The sequence below is a fragment of the Dipodomys spectabilis genome, unplaced genomic scaffold (assembly GCF_019054845.1).
Source record: "Dipodomys spectabilis isolate Male_0828 unplaced genomic scaffold, ASM1905484v1 ptg000024l, whole genome shotgun sequence".
NCBI classification, from domain to species: domain Eukaryota; kingdom Metazoa; phylum Chordata; class Mammalia; order Rodentia; family Heteromyidae; genus Dipodomys; species Dipodomys spectabilis.
The window spans coordinates 15556152-15583651 of record NW_024870701.1 but is presented as its reverse complement, the minus strand read 5'-3'; the positions used below and the strand labels follow the sequence as shown (position 1 = coordinate 15583651).

Sequence of the window (27500 nt, the reverse complement as noted above, 5' to 3'; positions counted from 1 at the left end):
TTTTCAGCACTGTTACAAGGCTAGAAACAGTAAAATCCTTTTTTTTTTTCCTCACCAAATTACTCAATACATGAGCATCCTTACTTCATCCACTGCAGAATATTTCAGTTATATGACTGCTCTTTGTAAACTCTTTCTCTTTTTCTGTGGCAGTACTAGGATTTCAACTCATGGTCTCACACTTGGTAAGAAAGCATTCTACCTCTTAAGTTACATTTCCAACCCTTTTTACTTTCATTTTTCATACTGGATCTTGATTGTTAACTGGGGCCTGCTTCAGACACAATCCTCTCCAACAGCTGGGATTCTTAGTATGAGCCATCTTGCCTGACCTTTTACAGCCTCTTCTCTATTTGTTGTCAACAGCACTGGCTTCATGTCTGCTTATATGCCAACCAGAATTCCCACAGCTGGGAAAAAAGGAACATAGAGGCAAAGGTGCATAAACTAATATATTGTACACAAACTAGTATACTGTATACGTTTTCTGTATTTCATTTTTCCTCCAACAGACTATTATTTAATAAGTAGTTAATTACTCCTAACCCTGGGCTATCTCAAAGAGAATGCTGAAAAAGGTGCTGAATGAGTATCATTCCCTAAACTGTATTTAAACATTTCACCTGCTTTACATCTATATTTAATCAAATGCACAAGCAACAAGTTGAGTGCTGGTGGCTCATGCCTGTAATCCTTACTACTAGAACTAGGGAGGCTGAGAGTAGTAGGATCAAGGTTGGCGGCCAGACTGCACAGAAAAGTTCCAAAGACCTTATCTCGAAAATAACTAGTAAAAGGCTTGGATTATTAATTAAGGCCTCTCTCCTGTATCTGTGCCTTGAATACTAGGGGTAATACATTTAATTACAAAAGTCTAATATTCTGAATTCACTCTAAAGTAGAAAAAAATGGGGATTTCTTTGACATTTTGTCATTTAATGAATGTGACCAAAAAAAATTAAAGCACCACCAAAAATCTGGCTGTAGGAGTGGCTGAAGTCAGCACAGCAAACAGAGGGTCTGAGTTCAAACTCCAGAATGTGCAAAATACACACACAAACACACACACAAATCTAACAAAACAAAGTGTTTCTTAGGCTCAGTACTTTTTATATTAAATATCTCTTAACACGGCCACAATGTTACTATTTACAATGGGATGGAAAGCACTGGAGTAACTATAGCCATTAAAAAGACATCTACCACTGACTGAGTCCTACCTTTAGCGGTAACCCTACAGTTTATTCTTGCTCTTTCAAGCTTTCTCTTGCTATTCATGAGTAAATGGCAAGCAACAGTAAGAAGAAGAAAAAAAACAAGCAAGCTGTAGTAGGGAAAAATAATTTTCCATATGAAAAGCTGAATCTGCAAAGACTGAGAATAACAATTTTTAATCACATTAATAAAGCAGTATGATAAGAAACAGAGCCAACTGGACCTTAATTTCTGGCTTCATCGTTTATACTAAGGCTCTTATTGAGCTGTGTGGTGTGTTAGTTCAGGGCAAGGGAAAGTCTGCTTTATGTTATCAGTCCTTTAAAAAAAAAATCAGTATGTGTGCTAACTGGTACTAAGGAAAACTCAGAACCGAGTGAGAAGCCATCTGTAGGAAGATGGCTTTTATTCCTTTCAAAACCCAAACTAATCCTCTGAACAATACCACAGACCCTGAGACAGCAAGCTTCAGAAATTAATCTTACTCGGGCTTCTCGGCGGGGTCACAGTCAGGACCCCGGCGGCGGGAATCCAGGCTAGGGAAAGCCCCAGGCGTCGGGAGACCGCTCCCGCCCCGAGACTAAACACAGGCCGAGCCCCACCGCGCACCGGGCCTCGCCGCCGCGGGCAGCGACTCACAGCCCGCCCGGCACGCCCAGCAGGGTCCGCCGGCCCCCTCGTACCTGAGGGTCATACAGAACCACCGAGCAGGACGTGCCGAAAGCCAAAAGCCCTCCGTGCCCGGGGCTCCAGCTCAAAGCTCCGCGGACTCGGTTCGGGCAGCAAAACACGTGAGAAACCTCAAGCACAGGCGCCACCATGATGCCGGCTGGTCAGCGGCGGAGAGACCGGGCGTGCACTTCCGCTCTGGGACCGGAACTACTCCCGGGCCGCCTCTCCCTCAGGCGTCTGTCGGACCTCATTTCCAAACCGGCACGGGGGGGCGTGGCGAGGGTGACCCCGCCCCTGGAATAGGCCCCGCCCCGCCCCGCCTGCCGCGAGGCCCTTGAGTCTGCCGGCGGCTTCTCACTCTCCTCCCTCAGGCCGCTCCTGAGCGCGCTGGCTGGGCGTGGCAAGGCTCTCCCGGCGCTACTTAAGGTGCGTGACTGGGGCGCCTCGGTGTCCCCTCGCGGCCGGGTTTAGCAAGTCAGCTCGTGCTGGCCTGGGAGATCCTGGCCTGCTATTGTCAGGCCTAGGGGAGAGACCCTGCTACAATCACTACCAGGCCCCTGGGGCCGCGCCCCCTCCTCTCCGGCCTCCGCGAGCCCCGGGCGTCTGCGAGCACGCGGAAAAGCGGATCGGTCAGTGCAGACCCGGCGCCCGAGCCGGCCTGCGCCTGCGCCGCGGTGCCGGCCGCTGGGGGCGGCGGTCCCGGCGCGCGGCGGTAATTACCGATTGTCCGGATCTGGGGAGGCTGAGGCGCGCGAGGCGGGGCGTTCCGGTGGCTGCGCGGGGGTCACCGCGGACCGAGGCGCGGTCGAGCCGAGGAGACCGCCGCTCCTCCGCGCCCGGTGAGCGCGGAAAAGACGCCCTGCAGACCACCTCGGAGGATCCGAACCCGAGCGTGGGGCCGGGCCGAGGAGGGGGTGAGTCCAGCGAGTCCGGGATCGGGGAGGCGGGAAGGGAGCCCGGCAGGCCTGGCGTCAGCCCCGACGGGGGCCAGGCAGAGGAGGGATGCTGGGAGGAGCCCCCCGGGGGTGCCCACTCGTTCTGGCGTGCTGATCTCCCCCCGCTTGGAGTGAGAAGATGGGCTGGCTGGCGGAGGGGGGAGGAGGAGCCCAGAGAGGGCTCTCGGGGGGAAGAGGGGAGGATGATCGGTACTTTTTAATCTCGTACTCGTCGTTACTGACGTGTTAAAAGATAAAAGTGTTTCAAAGAAATCTCGTCGTCTGCTGGGTTTTCGTCCCACGCGCCCCTCCTCCAAGGCCCGTTTCCCTTCGCTTTCTTTCTCCTTTTTTGCAACTTACGGTGACTTGACGAGGCCGGCGGGACCGGTCAGCCCCAGCGCTCAGCATCCTCCCCCGAGGACGGCTGGGAGCTGTCTCCTCAGCCTGTCCCCCACCCACCCTGCTCCTCCCCTCCCCTCCCCGGAGAAGACTTTCTTAATGGTTCTCTTTTGCTTGTTCAGTGAATTCTCGAAACTTGAGGCCCCAGATGTTCTTTAAGGAGTCTAGTTATATATGTGCCTCCCTTCAGCACCGTTCCCAAGATGTTAAATCAGCTCCACGGCAACATCCGGATTTAATGAGCACTTCCATATTTTCTTCAGCCTGAAACATAGGTATTACAGACTTGGCACACAAGATTGTGAAGGTGAGAGCGCCTGGCTTAAGGAAGAACAATCTTGAAAGTAGGAGAGTTTAATTGTCCCTATTCTCATTTAGTCCGAAGCAGACCTATATGAGTCTTCTACTGAAGACATAGGATTGACCACTATCTGGCTTAAGTGTTGGACATCGGCTGGGTGCTGAGCTATCCCTCTGTTGGTTTCTCTGAATATTCCCTGCTTAGCTGAGCTCTGTTGTTTCAAGCCTCACTCTGATTCCCAACTCCTCTTTGAGGGCATAGGCCTTGCTCTCCAAACCTACTGTGTGAATGAATAGTTTGATAGTTTCCATTGGCTTGTAACAATTTGAGAGCAGTATAGTGCATTGTACAAGAAGTTTAATTTACTGTTCTTAAAAAACTTACACAATCACTCAAAAAAGGGAAATCTGTGTACTTATATGAAAACAATTCTGGTTCATTATTGAATGTGAGGGGAGTCTCATTTGTGCAATTTGAATATTAACTCACAAAAAAAAAAAGATTAGAATAGAGACAAGTGGATTTGTATATAAGAAAATTGTATCCCTCTATAAAAAATTTGTGTGGTTAATTTTTCTAGTTTACTTTTTTGTTTTATTTTTGGTGTTCAAAGATCCTTTATGATATGATGTGATCGTAGATGTATTAGGTTTAATTTGTTTTTGAATCATTGTTCTCAAAAATTTGCCAGTATGTGGGCTGGGAAGGTGGCTCAGTAGTAGAGTGTTTGCCTTGCAAATGCGCGAGGCCCTGAGTTCAGTTCTTCAGCACCACATAAGCAGAAAAATCTGGCTGTGGTTCAAATGGTAGAGCACTAGCCTTAAGCTGGATTGCTGAGGGACAGTGTCCAGGCCCAGAATTCAGGCCCCACGACCGACAAAAAAAAAAAAATACCAGTACAGTTGGGAACGCATGCATCTCCCTTATCTCTGAATTACTGGTACTTTTACACTGCTAATCAGTCTCTTAATGCTCTAATGCTTCCTGTGCTTTAGCAATGAACTAGAGACCCTAGTATTCCTGTTCTCCATAACATCTACAGCCACACTGGTCACACCAAATGCTGCTCTATAAACATTGATTTTGATTAGAAATCAGTTTTTATGAGGTTTCTTAATTGAAGTTTTTAGAAGTGAAGTCATGATTTTTTTTTTCTTCTTCCAGGAAGGTGCAATGGCGAGGAATTTATCTGTAATCTTTATTCTGACCTTTGCTCTTTCGGTCACAAATCCCCTTCATGAACTAGAATCAGTAGCCGCTTTCTCTCAGACCACTGAGAAAACTAATTCAAATTGGGAATCTGGCATTAATGTTGAATTGGCAATTACCACACGGCGACACCATCTACAACAGCTCTTCTATCGCTACGGAGAGAATGATTCCTTATCAGTTGAAGGGTTCAGAAAGTTGCTTCAGAATATAGGCATAGATAAGATTAAAAAGGTCCATATACACCATGACCATGATCATCACTCTGACCATGAGCATCATTCAGATCATGAACATCACTCTGACCATGAACATTCTGAGCATGACCATCACTCTGATCATGATCACTCTGACCATGAGCATCACTCTCATCGGAATCATGCTGCTTCTGGCAAAAATAATCGGAAAGCCCTTTGCCCAGACCATGACTCTGACAGTTCAGGGAAAGATCCTAGAAACAGACAAGGGAAAGGATCTCACCATCCAGAACACACTGGTGGTAGAAAGAATGTCAAGGAAGTTGTCAGTGCTAGTGAAGTGACCTCAGCTGTGTACAACACTGTCTCTGAAGGAACACACTTTATAGAGACAGTAGAGACTCCAAAACCTGGAAAATTTCACAAAGATGCAAACAGTTCCACCCCACCCAGCATCATAGAGAAGAGACGAATAGGCCGGATTGCTAGTAGGAAAACAAATGAGTCTTCAAGTGAACCCAGAAAGAGCTTTTTGTATTCCAGAAACATAAATGACAATACCCAAGAGGTAAGATAAATGGGTGCATTATTTTAATAAACTTAATTGTCTTGTCATTGTCACTCTGTCTAGTTGTAAGAAAAGTAAAGAATTTGTAAGAAGATATCAGGGTTATGTTTGGAGAAAATCTTTAAAGATGAATATTACAGATAATGGCGTTCATTAGATATGGAGAAATCTGTTTTATTTCTAATTCCATAATACATAGAAGGTAGAGGATTGGCAAAGCAGATATTTTAGGAAAAATAGATTAAATGAGCTGGTGAAGACCAAGCAGAGTAGTGCTGCCTCCTTGAAGGAAGAATCACTGTGACTTGTGGAATAACTGAAAATGGAGCAGCTACTATGCATTGGACATATGAGAACTCTGTGCAAGGAGGTTCTGAGTTCATGTAGCTTTTCTGGAACAGGCTTCTAGACTACACATAATCCATCTTGCCTGAGAGACGACAGGACAAAAGCAGCTGGCATATTTTAATAAGCAAATCTAAGTACTTCATTCAAACCAGTATATTATTGTACCAAAGTTTAGAATGATCTCACCAATGGTCATAGCAATAGCAACACTTTTAGTAAAGTTTGTTCAAGTAAATCTGGCCAAGAATTGTGGGAAAGTGAAATCATCTTTACAGCCAGGGTTTTGTTTTGTTTTGTTTTGTTCCTGTTTTGTTTTCTTCCCTTGGAAGAGTGAGATGGTTAAATAGCATGGAGTAGATTTTCTTCAAACTAAGCTTCTCATCCAATTAAATTGTTGAAAACATCTGCCTGCTGGGACAGGCTTGTTTGTATTAATCAGTGTTGCCCTCTGCAAAAAAAAAAAAATCTGCATAATTTAGTATCTTCTCATTGTAGGGTGTTATTTTGCTATATATGTAGGCAGAACTGAGCTCAGTTTTCTCATGTAGGGTCATTTCTAGAAGAACAACATGTCATGGGCATGTTCAGACCAAGTACTACAGAGTTAGAACTCAAAGAGATTTCTCAATATCTAATGAACCCCATTTCGAAATTAAAGCTCATTTCCTTAACAGGTTTATACAATGAGTTAACAGGCATATGAATCCCCATTTATCCCCAAGCTTCTTCCACTTGAGGTTTTCTAAGTGACTAGTGATGTAATTGCTTCTCCCAAGTAGGCAGTTTGGTGGCCTACCACCATTGTGACATTGTAGCTAGAGGCACCTTCCAAAGTACTGAAAACAGAAGTTGATTTTAACTTGCATTAACTTAAACAAGTAAGGAACAAATTATCATCCAACTACATTTTTTATTTCTCTCATGGGAATGCCTTTTGATTATTTTCATTCCTTTGTTTCTTCCAGTGTTTCAATGCATCAAAGCTGCTTATGTCACACGGCATGGGCATCCAGATTCCATTGAATGCAACAGAATTCAACTACCTCTGCCCCGCCATCATCAATCAAATTGATGCTAGATCTTGTTTGATTCATACAACAAGTGAAAAGAAGGCTGAAATTCCTCCAAAGACCTATTCATTACAGATAGGTAGAATTACCTTTTTTATATATGAGTGATTTCTAGTAGATTATGTTGTGTTTCATCTTGTGTTTGCATTTATCCATTATTTCTTCATACTTTTAGAAATATTATTTTGCTTGTTCTTTCATGAATATGAAGAAAGCAAGTGTTTTATTATCCTTTCAAAAGTAAAGTAAAACCTGGTGTGGTGTTTCACACCTGTAATCCCAACACTGGGGAAGCTGAAGTAGGAAGATCATAAGTTCAAGCTGAGCCACGGATATATAGTGAGACTCTGTCTCAAAAAAAGATGAACCAAAATAGAACATTGTTGACATGTCTGTGGCTTTTTATTTCATGTCAGACTATTCAGGAATCAGCGTTTTACTCTGCTTCTTAGGAATCTAATTCTTTTCTTGGTGGGGAAATTACTGAGTTCCTAGCTTCTTCCTCTTAATTTCCTTGTAATAGAGATTGATCCCAAAGTCTCACACTTTCTAGTCAAGTGCTCTACCAACTGAACTATATCCTCTAAGCCCCATTTTTTTTCTCTCTCTCTCTTGTTTGTTTTTTGGGGGAGGTGGAGAGACAGGGTCTTAATTAACCTGTCAAGTTACTCATTTGAGTTAGTACCAGGATTGGTGGTTAGTGTGCTATTGCATAGCCTTATTTGCATTGAGTTTGTTTCCTTTTAGCTTCTTTCCTCTTGCATGTCACTTTATGCTACTCTGTGAAAGTCTCCTTCAAAGTTGTCAGTTGTATGATTTTCCGTTGCTTTGTTTTTAACAGCCTGGGTTGGTGGCTTTATAGCCATTTCCATCATCAGTTTCCTGTCACTGCTAGGGGTTATATTGGTGCCTCTTATGAACCGAGTGTTTTTCAAATTTCTCCTGAGTTTTCTTGTGGCATTGGCCGTTGGGACTTTGAGTGGTGATGCTTTGTTACACCTTCTTCCACATGTAAGTATGATAATTTGTCCTACTAGTCTTCTTTTTCAGTATTGAAAACATATGTAAATTAGTTTGTACAAGAATTCTTTGTATCACTATGACCAAAGGTTAGATGTTTAGATTCATTTCTTTTGAAGGGAAGCTACCAAATACAGACTAATTTAACTTTTTGAACACTTAATAAAAGATGATAGCTTCTGCTCAGACAGTACTGTGACAGACTACTACAGTGGTATTATTTGCTTACATTTGAATAATTGTCAAAGAAATAAAATTGATGATCCTTTATGTACTCAAGAAATTTAGAAGTTGGGCTGGGAAGGTGGCTCAGTGGTAGAGTGCTTGCCTTGCATGCATGAGGCCCTGGGCTCAATTCCTCAGCACCACATAAGTAGAAAAACCTGGAAGTGGGACTGTGGCTCAAAGTGGTAGAATGCTATCCTTGAGCTGAAGAGCTGAGGGACAGCACCTAGGCCTAGGGTTCAGGCTCCACAACCGAGAAAAAGAAAAAGAAATTTAGAAGTTCCTTCAAAGTTTTAATTTATGTATATATTTTGAGATTTATACTTTATGAACTGAGTGAATTCTTAAGTAACATAAATTGGGTAAAATGCTTTTTTCCATTAAATATTTGGGTTGACTCCCTGGTAGGAATTTTGACTCTATTTTTTAATTTCCCTTCCAGATCTTTAGGTAAATGGGAAAAGGAGATAATTTTTAAACACAAGTTCTGTTCAGAAATGAAAGTTTTTCAGTGACAGTTCTCCCTGAAAACTAGATGACAGATATTCGTGAACACCTACTATGTGAAGTAACACAAATACATAAGAGTGTATCCCAAAGAACTTAAAGAGTGTGTGTTCCACTCCCATTTTCCTCACATGAAGTAGCAATAGTTACTACTGCACTCAGCTACAGGCACCATATCAGTCCATACATCTGAATCTCAGGGACCTGCCAGGCCTGTCACTATACACAGACTAGGATTCCTATAGGCTGCTGATCTGATGGCAGTGGTCTGATGGCACTGATCTGAACCTTTCATTTGGGAACAGTAACTGTAGCCACTATGTGCAGGTTTATGTAGTAGCTCCCTGTTAACTGTGGCTATGGTAACTAGTCATACTTTGAGAATACTCTCTACCTATTTATTATGAAGCTTAGCAGGCAGTGCATCTGTCTTTACACAAAATAAACTTAAATTCGGCTACGTGCTACAGCATATAGCACACACTGAGCTAACTGCCCCTCATATTTTAAATTTAATGCCTCTTCAATTTTGAAGTATCTTGTTAATTGCCTAATTCTGAATAATTTCAAAATGGACCCTACTGTGTTGGCCAATTCTTCTGACATGTGAAACTAATGAATTTATCAATTACATACCATTTTTTTAGTCTCACGCAAGTCACCACCACAGTCATAGCCATGAAGAACCATCAATGGAAATGAAAAGAGGTCCACTTTTCAGTCATCTCTCTTCTCAAAACATAGAAGAAAGCACCTATTTTGATTCCACGTGGAAAGGTCTGACAGCTCTAGGAGGCTTGTATTTCATGTTTCTTGTTGAACATGTACTCACCCTGATCAAGCAGTTTAAGGATAAGAAGAAAAAGGTAAGAAAAAGAATATTGAGTACTTACGTGCATCAAACATTTCTTCAGTGTAGCACTCTTACGTGAGTTTTTAGGATAGCTTGTCCAGGATGAATTTTTCTTTTATTTATTTTGTGATGCAGGAATTTAAATTTAGGGGCTTGTTCTTACTAAGAAGTACTCTACCACTGATCCATCATCACCCCAGGTTTTTTGTTTTGTTTGTTGTTTAATTACTGATTTTTTGATAGTGTCTTAAGTTTTTGTGAGGGCCAGCCTCAGACAGCAATTGTCCCCTTGTCTCTTAGGTAGCTGGTATTCCAGGCGTGGACCACCACCATTCCTGGTCCTCATTTTTTCGTAATAGTGTGTTTTGAGATAGGGTCTCGTTGACTTTGCCTAAGCTAGCTCTGAACTCACAGTTGTCCTGCCTCTATGTCCCAAAGCATTATAGGCAGGCACTACCATGCTTATAGGATATATGATCTTTGGTTGGAAAGGGTTTTGTACTTTCAAGGTACTTTTTGATCCCAGAAACATTTATGTAGAACAGTTCTATATCTTGATAACCCTGGAATTATCTTCCCTATTTCTTGAAACTCATGGAAGACTAAAAGTCAAGGATGAATGTCTATATAAACCTTGTGACAAAACACAAAGCATAAATAGAGCATTGAAGATACCAATATTTATTTGTACTTATGATTAAATAATGTGATTAACATTTGCAAATTAGACCATACAGTAGTATGAAGACAGGTAGTAGGCTTTTTATTTTGGGAAAAAAATAAAAATACTTTTGAGTCTTACAAGATATCTGTCCCTTCTCATCTGATGTGATACAGTAAATTAGTGGAAAGATTGTTGGAAGAGACTCTTAAAATGATGAATATACATCTAGAGAATTTTATAGGAGGGTGGTCAGATTTTTTTTTTTTTTGATCATGAGGCTTGAACTCAGGATGCTGTCGCTGAGCCTCTTTGTGCTCAAGGCTAGTGCTTTACTCAGGCCACAGCTCCAATTCCTATTTTTGAATGGGAGAGAAGAGTCTCATGGAGACTTTTCTACCCAGGCTGGCTTCTAATCACAATCCTCAAATCTCAGCCTTCTGAGCAGCTAGGATTATAGGCATGAGCCACTCGCGCCTGGCTCAGAATTTCTTTTTTAATTTGAATTTTATATCTTTTTTATTTTTTTATTTTTTTTGGGGGGTCCGGTCTTGGGGCCTGAACTCTGGGCCTGGGTGCTGTCCCTCAGCCCTTCAGCTCAAGGCTAGCGCTCTACGACTTGAGCCACAGCGCCACTTCTGGCTTTTTTCTTTTTGCTTATGTGATGCTGAGGAATCGAACCCAGGGCCTCATGCATGCAAGGCAAGCGCTCTACCCCTGAGCCACCTTCCCAGCCCTATTTTTTATAATTTTTATAGCCAAACTATACTTCACCTACAGTTTGCAATCTTGGTTTCTCTAAAATAGAACTAAACATTACAGATTTGTAGAATTATTCTGACTAAAAAAACCTAGACATTAGTTTTCAAATTTTTATACAGTTTTACCCAATTTGATTTTTTTTTTTTAGTTAGTATTAATTTGCCACTCGACTTTGCTAGTTAAGTGACTGTTCTTAGTTGAATACTGGTGGCTCATGCTTGTAATACTGGCTACTCAAGAGGTCAGATCTGAGGCTTGTAGTTTGAAGCCAGCCTGGACAGGAAAGTCCATGAAACCCTTATCTTCAGTTAATCACTAAAAATCTAGAAGTAGAGCTGTGGCTCAAATGCTAGAGCACTTCCCTTGAGCACAAAAAAGAACTAGCTATTCTCATCCTCATTTTAGAGTTTGAGCAACATGTAATTAAACTGTGCAATTATAATAACAAGTATAACTGGCATGAAGAGGTTTGAAAACTAAACACAGTTGATTCTTAGCAGGGATGCACTGTGGGAAGCAAGTGTGTGTGTGAGTAGGACAGCATCTGTCTTACGAGTATTTGCCTTTGTGTATGTTATATTCACTAAAGTCTCTGTTGCAAGCTGGGTATGATAGTACATCCCTGCACTAAAGAGGTAAATGAAGAAGGATCAAGAGTTTGAGGCCAACTTGGGCATACATAGTAAGACTCCAGCCTGACCTATACGATAAGACTGTGTCAAAAAAATTACCATCTTCATAATAATATAGAGCAGTATTATCTAACCGTAGTTATTAATTAGCTGTGAAATTCATGTTATGCCAGTATATGTGTTTCACTTAAGGTTGGGGTCTTACCACTTGAGCCACAGCTCAACTTCTAGTAGTTTTTACTTTTGGTGGCTGATTGGAGGTGAGAGTCTCATGGACTTTCCTGCCCAAGAACCAGGCGTCGAACTGTGATCCTCAGGTCTCAGCCTCCATACTAACTAGGATTCCAGGCATGAGCCATTAATCCCCAGCACTGTAACAAAATAAAACAAAAAGGCAATACTGTATGTTCCATATATTCCTACGTATCATTTATATTTTGCATAACATAATGGAGGTGTAACTCAGAGAAGTTAAATCATCTGTGCTCTAAAATAGTAGCTACTAGAATGTAAGTTCTTAAGAGTCAGAACCCTGGGTCATATTTACTGCTCTATCTCTAATTCCACAAGGAATGTCTCATACATAAGAGATTATTGATACTTAGTGAATGTTTAAGAAAATGAGGCAGCTGAGTAAGAATACTTTTTAGACAGTCTTCCCTCTTTTCTTTTGGATTTTTTTAAAAAATTTTTTGGGTCCAGTCGTGGGGCCTAAACTCTGGGCCTGGGCTCTATCCCTCAGCTCTTCAGCTCAAGGCTAGCACTCTACCATTTGTGCCACAGTGCCACTTCCGGCTTTTTTCTTTTTGCTTATGTGGTGCTAAGGAATCGATCCCAGGGCCTCATGCATGCAAGGCAAGCGCTCTACCACTGAGCCACCTTCCCAGCCCTTCTTTTGGATTTTTTAACTATCTTTAAGGCATTACTATTCAGCATGTCAGTTTGTAAATACAGTGCATCTTGATAAATATCACCCTTTTCAGCAGTCTCCCCCATCCCTCCCAAAGCCACCTTCATGTTCTATTCCTTTTGTAGAAAATGTTGTTTGCTTTTTATGAAGGGCATCCAAACATTAGTCTTATTTCCTTAGTAATTTTCTAACTCATTTGGTTCTCTTAAAAAAAAAAAAAAGCCAGGCATTAGTAGCTCATGCCTGTAATCCTAGTTTCCCAGGAGTCTGAGATCTGAGGATCACAATTTGAAGCCAGCCCAGGCTGGGAGTTTGTGAGGCTCATTATCTTCAGTTGACCACCAAAAAGCAGAAAGTTAAGCTGTGGCTCAAGTGGTACAGCTCTAGCCTTGAGCAGAAAAACTAAGCCAAGGAGAGTGCCCAGACTCTTCAACCCTAGTATCAGCACACACAAAAAAGGGAAGGTGGAGTTATTTTGTTTTCAGAGTGTTTTGAGTGTTCAGAGTGTTCAGAGTGCTTTGGGCCCATCACAAAGCTTTTGACTTAACATTTTTTCCTTAAAAAATTTAAACTACACTCTGGGAGATTTCCAGTAGCTCATTAGTCCACAGCTCTATTCTTCAGTGTGAAATCTCTGCATTCTGATTATAGTTATATAACAATAATAGACATGAAGTTAGACCCTTACGATAGTTGAACTTTTTACCAGTGCTAGTGAGCTAGGAATCATAGAGGTATTTGTGGCATTCCCTCTTCCCCATTTCTAGCCACATTTTCTTAAGCCAATGTTCTCAATTTCCCTCCACTTTTCTTTCTTCCTGTCATTCTAGACTAGGCTTGGTTATTTCCCACCTCACTTAGCAGTTGCCTTCTAACTAACCTGTCCACTTTATTTTTTTTTCCTCCTTTCCTATTTCATTTCCACTATTTGTTTAAGCAAAAAGATGAAGTCCTATGAGTCTGCCTACTTAACATCCTTCAGTGACCTCCAGTTGCTTTGTGGACATATTACACTACTTCTAACATGGTCTGCATTATCTAGACTCCTTAACTACCCCAGCCTCATTTTGAACCATCTTTTATAGAGGGTTCTATGAGGCCACCTTAAATTTGTTTTAGTTCTGTCTCAGTGCTGGGCCCTGCCTGCTTCAGAGCCCTTGTTTTGAGTGTCTTGCTGCTTGAAGCGCAGGTCCATTCTTGCTCAGGCCCCTTCTTGCTTCAGAGCACTTACTGCCCCAGGCCTTTCTTCAGACGCCTTGCTGTTCAGCGCCCTTCTTGCTTCAGAGCCCTTACTGCTGGAGGCCTTTCTTGCTTCAGACTCCTTGCTGCTTGAGGCCCTTCTTGCTCAAGCCTCTTCCTACTTTAGGTCCTCTCTCACTTTACTCATAGCATAGTCTTTCCTTTACCCTTCCCCATCAAACTGCTATTTACCTTTAAGTCTTGATATAGCTGTCACACAGTTTCCCTAGATCCTGTACTAAAATATTGGGCCTCGTTAATATACACTCTTAATAGCACACTGATTTTTTTCTTTTGTGAACTACATTGAAGATTACATGCAAACAGTTACATAATCATTATATAATCCCTTCTGTGGATAATAGGGGCTTATGAGACTGAATTTCTCTTGTTTTACATTATACTACTAGCATGGAGGATATTAGAGATCTGTAATGCAAAAAGAATTGTTTAGGGCATAAGTTCTGGAGTCATTGCCCAATGGAAAATAAAGCAGTAATAGATACTACTGAAGGCACTCTAAATTCACTCTGAAAACATATGCAGTTACTACTTGTCCATTAGAAAGAATATTAGGGGGCTAGGAATGTGGCTTAGCGGTAGAATGCTTGCCTAGTATGCATAAAGCCCTAGGTTTGATCCTTAGTACCATGTACATAGAAAAAGCCAGAAGTGGCACTGTGGCTTAGGTAGTAGAGTGCTAGCCTTGAGCAAAAGAAGCTAAGGGACAGTGTCCAGGACCTGAGTTCAAGCCCCAGGACTGGCAAAAAAAAAAGAAGAATATTAGGGCTGAGGTTATAGGGTTGTAGCTCCATAGTGGGGCATTAAGCCTGCACAAGGCCTTCGATGTGATTCCCAGCAGAAGGAAAGATGGGGAAAGAAAAGTGGGAATAGGAGATAGAAGAAATAAGAGGTGAGCCGGGCGCTGGTGGCTCACGCCTGTAATCCTAGCTACTCAGGAGGCTGAGATCTGAGGATCGCGGTTCAAAGCCAGCCCGGGCAGGAGAGACTGTGAGACTCCTATCTCCAATAAACCACCAGAAAACCGGAAGTGGCGCTGTAGCTCAAGTGGTAGAGCGCTTGCCTTGAGCTGAAGAGCTGAGGGACAGCACCCAGCCCAGAGTTCAAGCCCCACGACCAACAAAAAAAAAAAGAAGAGGTGAGGGGGGAGGGGAAGGAAAAGAAAAAACTTTTTAATTCACTTATTTTCAGAAGTATTTAAGTATTTAAATATTTCCTCTGATGAAGACACTATATAGTTGAAGGAAATATAAAGATTAGGCCGAAAGATCAGGCACAGGCTTGTCACCAGTGCTCAGCGCCTATAATCCTAGCTACTCAGGAGGTTGAGATCTGAAGATCACAGTTCAAAGCCAGCCTAAGCAGGAAAGTCTGTGAGATTCTCATCTCCAATAAACTACTCAGAAAAAGCCAGAAGTAGTGCTGTGGGTCAAGTAATAGAATACTAGCCTTGAGCACAAAGAAGCTCAGGGACAGTGCTCAGGCCCTGAGTTCAAGCCCAAGGACTGGCAAAACAAAAAATAAAAAAGATTAGTCATAGTTGCTCATGCCTATGATCCCAGCTGCCCAGGAGGTAGAGATTGGGGAGAACTGTGTCTTAGGCCACCCATGCAAAAAGTAAGGTAAGACCCCATGGCATGGTACATGGGAGACTACAGATAGAAAGATCACAGCCCAGGCCTGCCCTAAGCAACAACAAGATTCTACCTGAAAAAAATAACTAAAGCTTAAAGAACTGGGGGTATGGCTAAGTGGAAGAATACCTGCCCAGCAAGCACAAGTTCCTGCTGGCTGAAATAGCTCAGTCATAAAGCACATGCTTAAGAATTTGTGAGGCCCTAATTTTAATGTGTAGTTCAATCATTCAAGGAACTAATTAAAATTTACATTCTTATTTATCTTGTCTGAGTGGCCTGAGTGTACATTTCTGACACATTCCTTACATAATACCACACTTGGAGTAAATAGTATAGGGAGCTTTCAAGAAGATGAATGTGATTTTCTTACGTATCTCAAGCATTATTTGCCTCCCTGGCAGTTACTATACATAATAGGTATTGTGCAATTAAGTATAAACCCTGGCCTTCCAATAGCAATCCATTAATTCTGTTGTCTGGTTCTGTCTTTATTTGTTTAAAGCCTGGCCACTTGAACAAATCAACTATTTCACTTCCCTTTCTGTTTTAGAACCAAAAAAAACCTGAAAGTGATGATGATGTGGAGATAAAGAAGCAGTTGTCTAAATATGAATCTCAACTTTCAACAAATGAGGAAAAAGTAGACACAGATGATCGTGAGTGTCTTGAGAGATTCTGAATGCTGGAAGGAGTTGTTGGTCTAGTATTTGTAACAGGATCAAGCATTTGGAAGAGACTGAGCCATGTCCTTTTGTCTTGCTTTTTAAAAGTGTCTCATACTTACTGAAAACTAGATCAAAACTCCCAGATGTCTCTATGACATCAAACCTAGTGGATCCACACTACTTGTGGGGAGCCATGTGAGGAACAAGATTCAGGTCTTTGAGAATGTGCTTACTCTAACTGCATTTTCCCTAAGGACTTGGGATCCATGAAGTGATTTGTGTCTAGGAAATGAGCATGGTGTATAGTGGAGAGGGCTCTATAGACCCTGCCATGAAGGTGAGGGGGAGTTGGAAATGAGGAAGCCTATGGAATGGGGTACAGGTACAGTGGATCCTGCATATATGTAAGAAGAATGTAAGTACATTTACATGGCTCTGGGGAGAATATTCTCCCTATGATGTCTTGGGTAGTATGAGACTAACAGAAATTGTGTTTGTTATTGGGAAATAAAATTCATGTAGAAGTGGATTGCTGTACCTAAAGAATGTAGGTCAGTATGTAAAACTTCCTCCTTTGCTTTCTGTCATTGCAATCATGAGACGTTTCTGCAGAGAAATGACTGCTGGAGGGCTCAGTGTGGATGCCTAGGGACATTTTGCAACATTAAGATTGAAATTTGACCCTGAGATAACCAGAACTGAGTTGCATAAAGAAAATACTCAAGAATTAGGGCTCTTCCCCCAACCAAAGACTCTTCTTTGGAACACTAGAATCCCTAGAATTGGTTTCAAGCTGCAATATTCAGTGAAACCAGAGACACATTGCTCACATCCCTCGCATTATGTAACTAGCTTTAGGACATGTATGCCCCTGGGGAGTGATACATAACTTCTGATTGGCTTCCAAGGAAATCTTGAATAAGACCTGAGTCTGTGGGAAGTGGGAAGTATTATTACTACATATAGACATGTGAGTTTCAAGTTAGTTCATAAAGAGATGGGTTGTTTTTTTTTTTCTTTTCTTTCTTTCTTTTATTTTTGAAGTACTGGGGTTTAAACTCAAGGTCTTGCATTGCCAGGCCAACTACCACTTGAGCAACTCCACCAGCCCTTTTTGTTTAAATTACTTTTCTAATAGGGACTCACTTTTTGCCTGAGCTGGCTTGGTCCACAATCTTATTTACACTTGCTACTTACTCACAATCTTACTTACTTGCTACTGGGATGACAAGCATACAATACCACACCCAGCTTTTCCTTAGTTGAGATAGAAGTCTCATGAACTTTTTACTCAGGCCAATCTCAAACTACAATCCACCCAATCTTAGCCTCCACAAGTAGCTGGAGTCATACATAGCTCAGAGCTACTTTGAGCTCCTGTGAGTAATCATGCCTGACTATGAAAGTAACTTGTATTTCTGTTTTCTACCCATTTTTTTTAAATATAGTCACATTGTTAAGTATAGTGCTTCCTTTTTAGAAGGGCAAAATTCAAGGAAAAACAAAGGATACATTCACAAATGTATCCTTTTACCACCCCAATCAAGATACAAAACACTCCATCACCCCCTAAAATAGTGCCTATCATCCTATTCTTATATATCTTCTATTATGGATTCCTATAACTTTAATGCCTCTTGAACATTGTAAATATAAACTTCTGAAGACTGTTTAAAATTTAATGCTCTATTAGAAAAGCTGTGTGATTACACTTGTTCTCCAGTATCACCTTATAATCTTAGCCGAAAAATAATTAAAGGAAAAAGGGCTGAGTACATGGCTCAAGTGAGGGTAAAGTGCTTATGGGGTATCTGAGTTCAAAGCACAGCTCCATAAAAAAATAAAGAATTGGACAAGAGACTCAAAGTTGCTACCAAGAAAATTGATAACAATGTACAAGACAAAAAATATCATTAAAGTTTATTTTTCTTTGCCCAAATAGAAAATAAATTCTTCATGATGATAAAGAAATTAGTTAGAGGGGTTGGGAAGGTGGCTCAGTGGTAGAGCGCTTGCCTTGCATGCCTGAGGCCCTGTGTTCAATTCCTCAGCACCACATAAGAAAAAAGAAAAAAAGCCGGAAATGGCGCTGTGGCTCAGGTGGTAGAGCGCTAGCCTTGAGCTGAAGAGCTGAGGGATAGTGCCCAGGCCCATGACCGGACCCAAAAAAAAAATTAGTTAGAATAGTCTATCTCTTGAATTTGTCCCTTCTAAAAAAGAAGAAATTAGATGACAGGATTATTTGTTCATTTCTAATTCTCAGTATTTTAAAAAAATAAATATTTTAAATACCTAACGTAACATTTTTTCAAAAATAAGAATGTGATTCTTTTTTTTCCATCAGTCATAGGGCTTAAACTCTGGTTCTGAGCACTGTCCCTCAGCTCTTCAGCTCAAGGCTAGTGCTCTACCACTTGAGCCATAGCACCACTTCCAGTTTTCTGGGGTTTATTGGAGATGAGTTTCATGGACTTTCCTGCCTAGGCTGGCTTTAAACCGTTATCCTCAGATCTCAACCTCTTGAGTAGCTATGATTTCAGGTGTGAGCCACCAATGCCCAGCAAGAATGTGATTCTTTTATGATCAGAAGAACTCATCTTTCAACATACAGAAAGGGAAAAGAAATTAAGGGAGAATGTAAGGGTAGTTTCTGAAGTTTAATGTTTAAAATATATTCTCTTTTATAAGATAGGGAAGGTGGCTCAGTGGTAGAGTGCTTGCCTTGCATGCATGAGGCCCTGGGTTCCATTCCTCAGTACCACATAAGCAGAAAAAGCCAGAGATGGCGCTGTGGCTCAAGTGGTAGAGTGCTAGCCTTGAGCTGAAGAGCTGAGGGACAGCACCCAGGCCCAGAGTTCAGGCTGCACGCCCAACAAAAAAAAAAAGATAGACTCTTAATATCTTTATGTTGCCCAAGCTACTCTTGAACTCCTGAATTCAAGTCATCTCCCTGTCTCACCCTCCAGAGTACTGGGATTATAAGCACTACATGCCAGCTCAAAATGGATTGTTAGTATGTGAGATCATTTGTTTTTTAAAATTCATTAAACTCTATTGATATTTCTCTTTAGCTCTTAAGATTTATTTTTCCAGATGCAAGAGTTTTTGTGCTTTAAAATCATTTGTTGATTTTAAATGTTAGTGGGATATTCAAAATTTGTCCAAGCACACTGACAGAAGTATTCTGATTTTTGTCCCAATATCTCTTACATTTATTCCTAGGACCTGAAAGCTATTTACGAGCAGACTCACAAGAGCCCTCCCACTTTGATTCTCAACAGCCAGCAATGTTGGAAGAAGAAGAGGTCATGATAGCTCATGCTCACCCTCAAGAAGTCTACAATGAATATGTACCCAGAGGGTGCAAGAACAAATGCCATTCACATTTCCATGATACACTGGGCCAGTCAGATGACCTCATTCACCACCATCATGATTACCATCATATTCTCCATCACCATCACCACCAAAACCACCACCCCCACAGTCACAGTCAGCGCTATTCTCGGGAGGAGTTAAAAGATGCTGGCATTGCCACATTAGCCTGGATGGTGATAATGGGCGATGGCCTACACAACTTCAGTGATGGCCTTGCAATTGGTATTATATATTTGTTCCTTGCTAGTTCATTTAGAATTGTCATTTAAATACCTAATCCAGTTTATCAAAGCATAAGTTAGTTTAGATAAAGGTATGAGTGACTTCCAAAATTCTCAAAATGTTATTTTTGGCTACTTAGACAATAAAGTACTCAGTAAATGTTCCATATATTAAGTGCTAGGGACTTTGCCTAGCCTTCATTGTAACAATCAAAAGTCATTCTTCAGGCTGGGAATGTGGATTAGTGGTGGAGTGCTTGCCTAGCATGAAGCCCTGGGTTTGATTCTTCAGTACCACAGAAACAGAAAAGGCCAGAAGTGGCACTGTGGCTCAAGTGGTATAGTGCTAACCTTGAGCAAGAGAAGCTTAGGGACAGTGCCTAGGCCTTGAGTTCATGCCCCAGGACTGGCAAAAAAAAAAAAAAAATATTGGGAGACTGCTTTAAAGTATAGAATATGTGCAAGGTTTTTCCCTGTACATTGATATTTCCTTTTTAGTAATAGAAACTGTGCTTGTTAAGGTAAAATCTTTAGCATCATCTTTTCTGTTATCCTTAAAGGATTCTTCATATACTTTGATCAGTCTAGTTACCAGTCTCTAGCCAGAGAATTACAGAATTTTTGCATTAAATGATTACACCATAATTGAGAGATAATAGAATACCTAAAACCATGTGATTTCATTCTGGATGGAACCATGGAAGTACATACAAGTTGAGCAGGTGGGACCTAGAAAGATGACACACTTGCCCAAGGATGTAGTGCTGTTCTTTTTAGCCAGGAATTGGTCTCAGGCAGTCTACTTTCTGCCTCCTTCACTGTTTTCTATACAGCATAAGCAGACAAAGAAGGAATGTCCAAAAGAATAGTCTTGGTTGATGATTGTATAATGCACTCAGTTTTTTGCAACAAGATGTACTATTTGTTTCTAAGACAATTGAAGAAAAGAAATAGTTTAAAAATGACTGAAATCAAGTCTAATTACATATTGAATTCCCCTGAAAAAAGTAAAACATTCATACTCTTAATTGCAGAAGATTATTTTTCTCCAAACTTTATGGTCAGTTTATATTCTTGAATAAGTAATAGTTACTTTTCAGGTTTGTAGAAGATCATGTACTCATTCTAAGGCATACTTCAGTCTTCACTTATCTCTTGTACCTCCCATGCTTCTCTGAGCTATTTAGACTGAATAGAATAGAGTATTTCTATGGAGAAGTTAAGGTTTGGGTTGGAAAGGTTGTATTTATGCACAACCAAGATACAATTAATTGTTTACTTCATTTTGTATATCTAGATTTTAAAACACAACTAATAATAAACCCCTTCTGATTGACCTTTACACAGGTGCTGCTTTTACTGAAGGTTTATCAAGTGGGCTAAGCACTTCAGTGGCCGTGTTCTGTCATGAGTTACCTCATGAGTTAGGTAAGAGAACTAGATAAGTGATTTTTCCATGTGAATGAAATGTCCTAGAGTTGCTGGCCTTAGCTTCTTAACTCCCAGGCCTTCACATATTCTGCTAACCTTGCTGAGTTTTTCTTTTTTTAAGTCTTTATTGTAAAGTTGATGAATGGGGGTTACAGTTAATAAGTAGTGAGTATATTTCTTTTTAAATACTGTTATCCCCTTCCTCATTTTCTCCCACTTATCCCTCCCTACTCCCCTACCCACCCATCCCCAATTATATAGTTCATTTCCAACGTAGTGTCTAGTGAGTATCATTGTTGGATTAGTTCTTTCCTTTGTCCTGCTGTTTCTGAGATTCCCTTTTCCTTCCACGGATCAGAAAAACTTATATACAAGACAAATGGTACAGAAAACTAAAACAAAAAAATAGAAATAATTGCATGCAAATCAAAACAGCATTGAGATTCCATCTTACCCCAGTTAGAATGGCCATTATCAAGAAATCTAATAACAACAGATGCTGGCAGGAATGTGGCCAAAGGGAAGGCTACTACACTCTTGGTGAAAGTATAAACTTGTTCAGCCACTTTGGAAAGCAGTAAGGAGGGTCCTCAAAGACTAAACATAGAGCTCCCCTATGATCCAGCAATCCCACTCATGGGCATTTATTGAACAGAACACAAACCAGGCCACACTATTAAGCCACCATCACAACCATGTTCATTGCAGCATTATTTACCATAGCTAAGATATGGAACCAACCTAGATGCCCCTCAGTAGATGAATGGATCAAAAGAACATGTGGTATGTATTCAAACTGGAGTTCTGTGCTTCTATCCAAAAGAATGACATTGCTCCATTTGTAAGGAAATGGAAAACCTGGAAAAAATTATATTAAGCAAGGTAAGCCAGGCCCAAAGAGAAGTAGATTGCATGGTTTCCCTCATTTGTAATGACTAGAATATGTGTATGGCATTCTTAACAGCGGATTACAGTAGCCCAATAGTGTGTTGGACCATATATAATGAAGCATATCAAAATGACCTTGTTTTCTTACTGGATACAAGTTTGTTTCCAGCCAGAGTCTCACCCCACATATACATTTTTGACTATATGGGCTTGCCAAAAAAGTACCTGAGTCCCTCTTTTTTTCCCCTACCAAGTATCTATTAGTGGAGGCACACTGGTAACATTAGTAATTGTCTTCATTCACACACTGGAAATAAGACAACAGCACACAAAAAAATCATCTTCAATTAACAGTGGGGAGTTAGAAAAGAGAATCTTATTGGAGCAGAAGAAAAAGAGAATTGAAGAATTGTATCTTGAATATTCTTTGCTATTAGAAGTTGAAACTTTCTCGTTTGTTTTATTTATTTGTTTGTTTATTTATTTATTTATTTATTTTGCCAATCCTGGAGCTTGAACTTAGGGCCTGGGCACTGTCCTTTACTTTTTTTTTTTTTTTTTGCTCAAAACTAGCACTCTACCACTTGAATCACAGTACCACTTCTGGATTTTTCTGTTTATGTGGTACAGAAGAATTGAACCTAGGGCTTCATGCATGCTAGGCAAGCACTCTACCACTAAGCCACATTCCCAGCCGCAAAATTTTCTCATTTTAGATCCCACTCCATGTCTTTGTTTTTCTTCCCATTGTTTCCTAATGATGGCTACATATTCTCAGACACTTACTATGCATTCAGCTATTTGGAAGTCCTCCTTTCTGTTACCCAGTGCTTACATGAGCCTCAACTTCTCACTTATGCTTCTCATTCTGTCTTTTATGCCCCATTTCCACATTCAGATATGTTTTCTTTTGGTTGGTCGTGGGGCTTAAACTCTGGGCCTAGGTGCTGTCCCTGAGCTCTTCAGCTCAATGCAAGTGCTCTACCACTTGAGCCACAGTGCCACTTCTGGTTTTTGGTGATTAATTGGAGATAAGAGTCTTATGGAGTTTCCTGCCCGGGCTGGATTTGAACTGCAATCCTCAGATCTCAGCTTCCTAAGTAGCTAGGATTACAGGCATGAACCACCAGTGCCCAGCCAGATACGTATTTTTAAAAATTTATTTGTGTGTGTGTGTGTGTGCGTGTGCGCACGCACTCGCGCATGCACATGCATGTATGCATGCCTTATACTTTTTTTTTTTTTTGTCAGTTGTGGGGCCTGGGCACTGTCCCTCAGCTCTTCAGCTCAAGGTTAACACTCTACCATTTGAGCCATAGTGCCACTTCTGGCCTTTTCTGCTTATGTGGTGCTGAGAAATGGAACCCAGGGCCTCATGCATGCAGGGCAAGCACTCTTCCACTGAGCCACCTTCCCAGCCCCTGCATGCCTTACACTCTTGCTTAGCTTTTTCACTTACACCTGGGGTTCTACCACTTGGGCTACATCCAGTTCTTCCCATTTATTATCTTTTCATTTGCTGATCATTGCTGTATGTTCTTCACCTTCCCCTTTTGTGGGTGATTCTTTGAAGACAGTGCAATAGATTTATTTTTCAAACAATGACCAAGAATATTGGCTAAATGATTTTTTAAGCTTAAAATGCTGTTTAGATGATTTATACTGATAAATTCTCCTCTAAGCATTTCTTTTTTCTCTCTCTCTCAAAGTTGTCTTTATTTTTTGGTGCTGCTGAGGTTTGAGCTTAAGCCCTTGCATTTGTTAGGGCAGACACTTTACTGTTGAGATATTCCACTAGCAACTTTTTTTTATTTCTTGTCTCAAATCAATCAGAATTTTCTTGAATTGAGAAGTTTCTTGATCATGTGTCTTTAGAATGATTTTCAAGTATTTTATTATCTTCTTTTGTTTTCCATTAAAGGCGATTTTGCTGTTTTGCTGAAGGCAGGCATGACCGTTAAGCAGGCTGTGCTTTATAACGCTTTGTCAGCCATGCTGGCATATCTGGGAATGGCAACAGGAATTTTCATTGGCCATTATGCTGAAAATGTTTCTATGTGGATATTTGCACTTACTGCTGGCTTATTCATGTATGTCGCTCTGGTTGATATGGTAAGTTTTTAAGAAGTTGGTTGAAACTGACTGAATATAAGAAAAACATTATTTTTAAAAAAAAAAAAGATTGTAGATGCTGAGCTCCAGTGGCTCATACGTGTAATCCTGGTTACTTAGGAGGCTGAGATCTGAGCATCACAGTTTGAAGCCAGCTCAGGCTGCAGATTCCATGAGACATCTCCAGTTAAGCATCAAAGAGCCAGAAGTAGAGCTGTAGCTCAAGTATTTGAGTGTTAGCTTTGAGCAGAAAAGCTCAGGAAAGTGCCCACACCCTGAGTTCAAGCTTCAGGACTAGCACATAAAAGAAAAAAAGAAGATTTTAGATTAAATGCAGCAAGAATGAGAAATTATTCTAAATCAAGAGAAGTGGTAGGCTGGGTGCCCATGGCTCATGCCTGTAATCCTCCCAGATCAGAAGGCTAAGATCTGAGATCACAGTTCAAAGCCAGCCCAAGGAGGAAAGTCTGTGAAACTCTTATCGCCAATAAACCACTAGAAAATCATAAGTGGCACTGTTGCTCAAATGGTAGAGTGCTTGCCTTGAGCTGAAGAGCTGAGGAACAGCGCCCAGGCCCAGAGTTCAAGCCCCATGACCAACAAAAAAAAGAGGGATTATATAAGAATGCAAGTCTCTCTGCGTTTATTTTTGTAATTGTTGATCCCATGAATACTTGCATTCTACCTAATATATATGAGGATACTCAAATACCTCTCTTTGTCACATACAGTTTTTAAAGGAGAATCTTGATGAAGCACTGAATCATCTATAGATTTGTAGAAAGCCTAACAAAAACCATATATTGTTGGCATGCTGTGTACACCTTACAGTGCTTAAAATAGAAGTGGAAGTATGGTTTAAGTAATAGAGTACCAGCCTTGAGTGAAAAAGCCAACTGAGAGTGCAAGGCCATGAGTTCAAGCCCCAGCAAATAGTGCACACACACAAAAGTCTTATTAAGTTAGGTGCCAGTGGCACATTCCTGTAATTCTAGCTACTTGGGAGGCTGAAATCTGAGGATTACAGTTAGAAGCTAGCCCAGGCAGGAAAGTCTGTGAGAGTCTTAGCACCAATTAATCACCAAAAAGCCGGAAGTGGAGCTCTGGCTGACGTAGTAGAGCAAAAAAGCACAAGGACAGTACCTAAGCCCTGAGTTCAAGCCCAAGGACTGGCACACACAAAAAAGTTCATTGAAAAAGGAGGTTTGGGATTTTTCTTGTTGTTTTATCAGTAGTGGAACTTGAACACAGGGCCTGGACTGCTATTCCTGAGCTTTTCTACTCAATGGTAATGTGCTACTACTTTGAGCCACAGCACCACTTTGCTTTTCTGGTGGTTAATTGAAGCTCATAGTCTCATGGACTTTCCTGCCTCAGAAGGCTTTGAAACATGATCCTCAGATCTCAAGCTCCTGAGTAGCTGGGACTACAGGCGTGAGTTACCAGTGCTTAGTGACAAAGGAATTTTATTCCATGTGGACCAGCCAGTCTTATTACTAAAATAATGTTTTGAGTATGAACTACATAAAATAATTTTAAAATACCCTATCTCAGAACTAGGTAAGGGTCACATGTTATATTTGGTTCAGATATACAGGCAGTAACTAACGCAGGGAAATCAGTATAAATTTCCATTTTATAATAGAGCACACTGGTCTAATAGGTTATTGTAACTAAGAAATACCGTACAACATGATTAGAGTCTGTTGTGTATATATCAGTTCTAAGGAATTGATCTACAGTATAGCTACAAATAAAGCTGATGTGCTGTCTTTCAAATTCTTCTAAAACTCTGTGTGTAATGCTGGAAACTTAAATGTAACTGTATTTTTTTTCTTTAAGGTACCTGAGATGCTGCACAATGATGCTAGTGACCATGGATGTAGCCGTTGGGGTTATTTCTTTTTACAGAATGCTGGGATACTTTTGGGTTTTGGAATTATGTTACTTATTTCCATATTTGAACATAAAATTGTGTTTCGTATAAATTTCTAGTTAGAGTGTAAATGTTAGAGTAGCTTAAATATTGCTGTCTATAGTTTGAATAGGTCATAAGGAAACGAGTTGTAGGCTTTGACAGACAGCATTTAAAGTTAGTGGATTTTGTGCTTTTTGTATTGATTATTCCCATCTGTACGCTTCTAAGGTCAGTTATGTTGATAACAATGGTATGTGTTAATATTTAAGTTATTCTATTTCAAAATTATAAGATATTCCCCAGTATTACCAGGTTATTATATAAACAAGAGATTTGGAATGACACATTCTGTGCATTTTAGAGAAACTTTCTTTAATACTTTTTATGGAACTAATTTAACACAAGTCCCATATTTGTTTTCAGGCAAAAGAACAGGCACAAGTCCCCCCAAAAAAAATATTAAAGCATGTACTGATTTTAAGAAGTGAAGAGGAAACAAAAGAATTTGAGAGCAGTAGCTCTTATAAAAATCACAAAATTGCTTGATCATAATGTAGAGAGTAAATTTTAGGTATAAGTAAAAATAGGTATAATTAGTCCAAATTCATGTATAAATACCTTTGTCAGGGAATTAATATTTCTGTAAAAGTACAGCACTTTTTATACACTAGATTAGTTGTACATTTGTTTGTATAGTAAACAAGTCTAACTATATTTAATGAAGTCAAGCAATATGTCACTTAACCAAGAAATTGGAATTATTTGTGTTGGATATATGCCAGATGAACATAGTAAGTTTATATGTCACCAAAAGACTTGGTTATCACCAAGATATGAATCACCAAAAGTTATATGATTAGGTGCTCTGGTTATCTGGCTTACCACCTGTCAGAGTGTTAAAATTTTGACCCATGTAAGTACCTTAAAACAGCCAGTCACTGTAAGTCAGCCTGGTTCACATTTGATCCTAGTTACTCAGAAAACCAAGATTTGGAGGATCATGATTCAAAGCAAGCCCAGAAAGAAAAGTCCATGAGACTCCAAAAATAACCAGCAAAAGGTAGTGCTTGAGGTGTGGCTCAAGTGGTAGAGCTCCAAGCCAAACAAGTCATGTAAACATGAAGCCCTGAGTTCAAACCCTAGTACTGGGGGCCAGGGGGGGAACAACCACCATTCTGAAAATACTGTATTATCTTTCAGTGATTTAGTGTTGTCATTGTGAACAGTGGTCCTTTTGTATATGGTACTATAGACATACTAGAGCTGTCTATCTGTGGCATTGTGTAGAGGTTTCCTACAAAATAAATTCTTCATGTTATCTCAGTGTCAGATGCATTTTCTTTCTTTTTTACCACCTTAACCATTTTTAAATGTATAATAGTTTTGAGTCTATTCATATTGTTGTACAACAGAAATTTTCCAGAAATTTTTCATCTTGGAAAACTGAAACTATGTACTTGGTAAAAATAACTCCATCACTTTCTGCATGCTATTTCTATAAAGTTG

The 27500-nt window shown here is 40.4% G+C and overlaps 2 protein-coding genes across 5 annotated transcripts in view; one reads left to right on the top strand and one right to left on the bottom strand.

Moving 5' to 3' along the window:
* The window catches only part of Elp2 (elongator acetyltransferase complex subunit 2), a 34900-nt gene extending 32825 nt beyond the window's left edge, over positions 1-2075 (bottom strand). Inside the window, exon 1 of the mRNA XM_042675173.1 lies at positions 1899-2075. Within this exon, the coding sequence (XP_042531107.1) occupies positions 1899-2036 (138 nt within the window). The 5' untranslated portion in view covers positions 2037-2075. The remainder of the gene's footprint in view (positions 1-1898) is intronic.
* A 154-nt stretch (positions 2076-2229) lies between these two features.
* Slc39a6 (solute carrier family 39 member 6) lies at positions 2230-27034 on the top strand. 4 transcript variants are annotated; one of them, XM_042675242.1, is made up of 11 exons: positions 2230-2313; positions 3344-3528; positions 4687-5496; positions 6810-6993; positions 7756-7925; positions 9314-9532; positions 15932-16037; positions 19269-19646; positions 20993-21073; positions 23886-24076; positions 25919-27034. In XM_042675242.1, the coding sequence occupies exons 3-11, from the start codon at positions 4696-4698 to the stop codon at positions 26069-26071; spliced, it is 2283 nt and encodes a 760-aa protein (XP_042531176.1). In that variant the 5' UTR covers positions 2230-2313; positions 3344-3528; positions 4687-4695; the 3' UTR covers positions 26072-27034. The 4 variants fall into 4 exon arrangements, with proteins under 4 accessions (XP_042531176.1, XP_042531178.1, XP_042531175.1 ...); XM_042675241.1 differs by lacking the exon at positions 2230-2313 and adding an exon at positions 2601-2801; XM_042675244.1 differs by lacking the exon at positions 3344-3528 and having other exon boundaries at positions 2294-2313.
* The last annotated feature ends 466 nt before the right edge of the window (positions 27035-27500 follow it).

What these genes read in the sequence shown, in the direction of transcription:
- Slc39a6 (XM_042675242.1), top strand. Translation starts at nt 4,696, where the DNA reads ATGGCGAGGAATTTATCTGTAATCTTTATTCTGACCTTTGCTCTTTCG. An exon ending in CAGTGATGGCCTTGCAATTG is followed by an intron (nt 19,647 to 20,992) that starts GTATTATATATT and finishes ACCTTTACACAG; the next exon opens with GTGCTGCTTTTACTGAAGGT. An exon ending in TGAGTTACCTCATGAGTTAG is followed by an intron (nt 21,074 to 23,885) that starts GTAAGAGAACTA and finishes TTTCCATTAAAG; the next exon opens with GCGATTTTGCTGTTTTGCTG.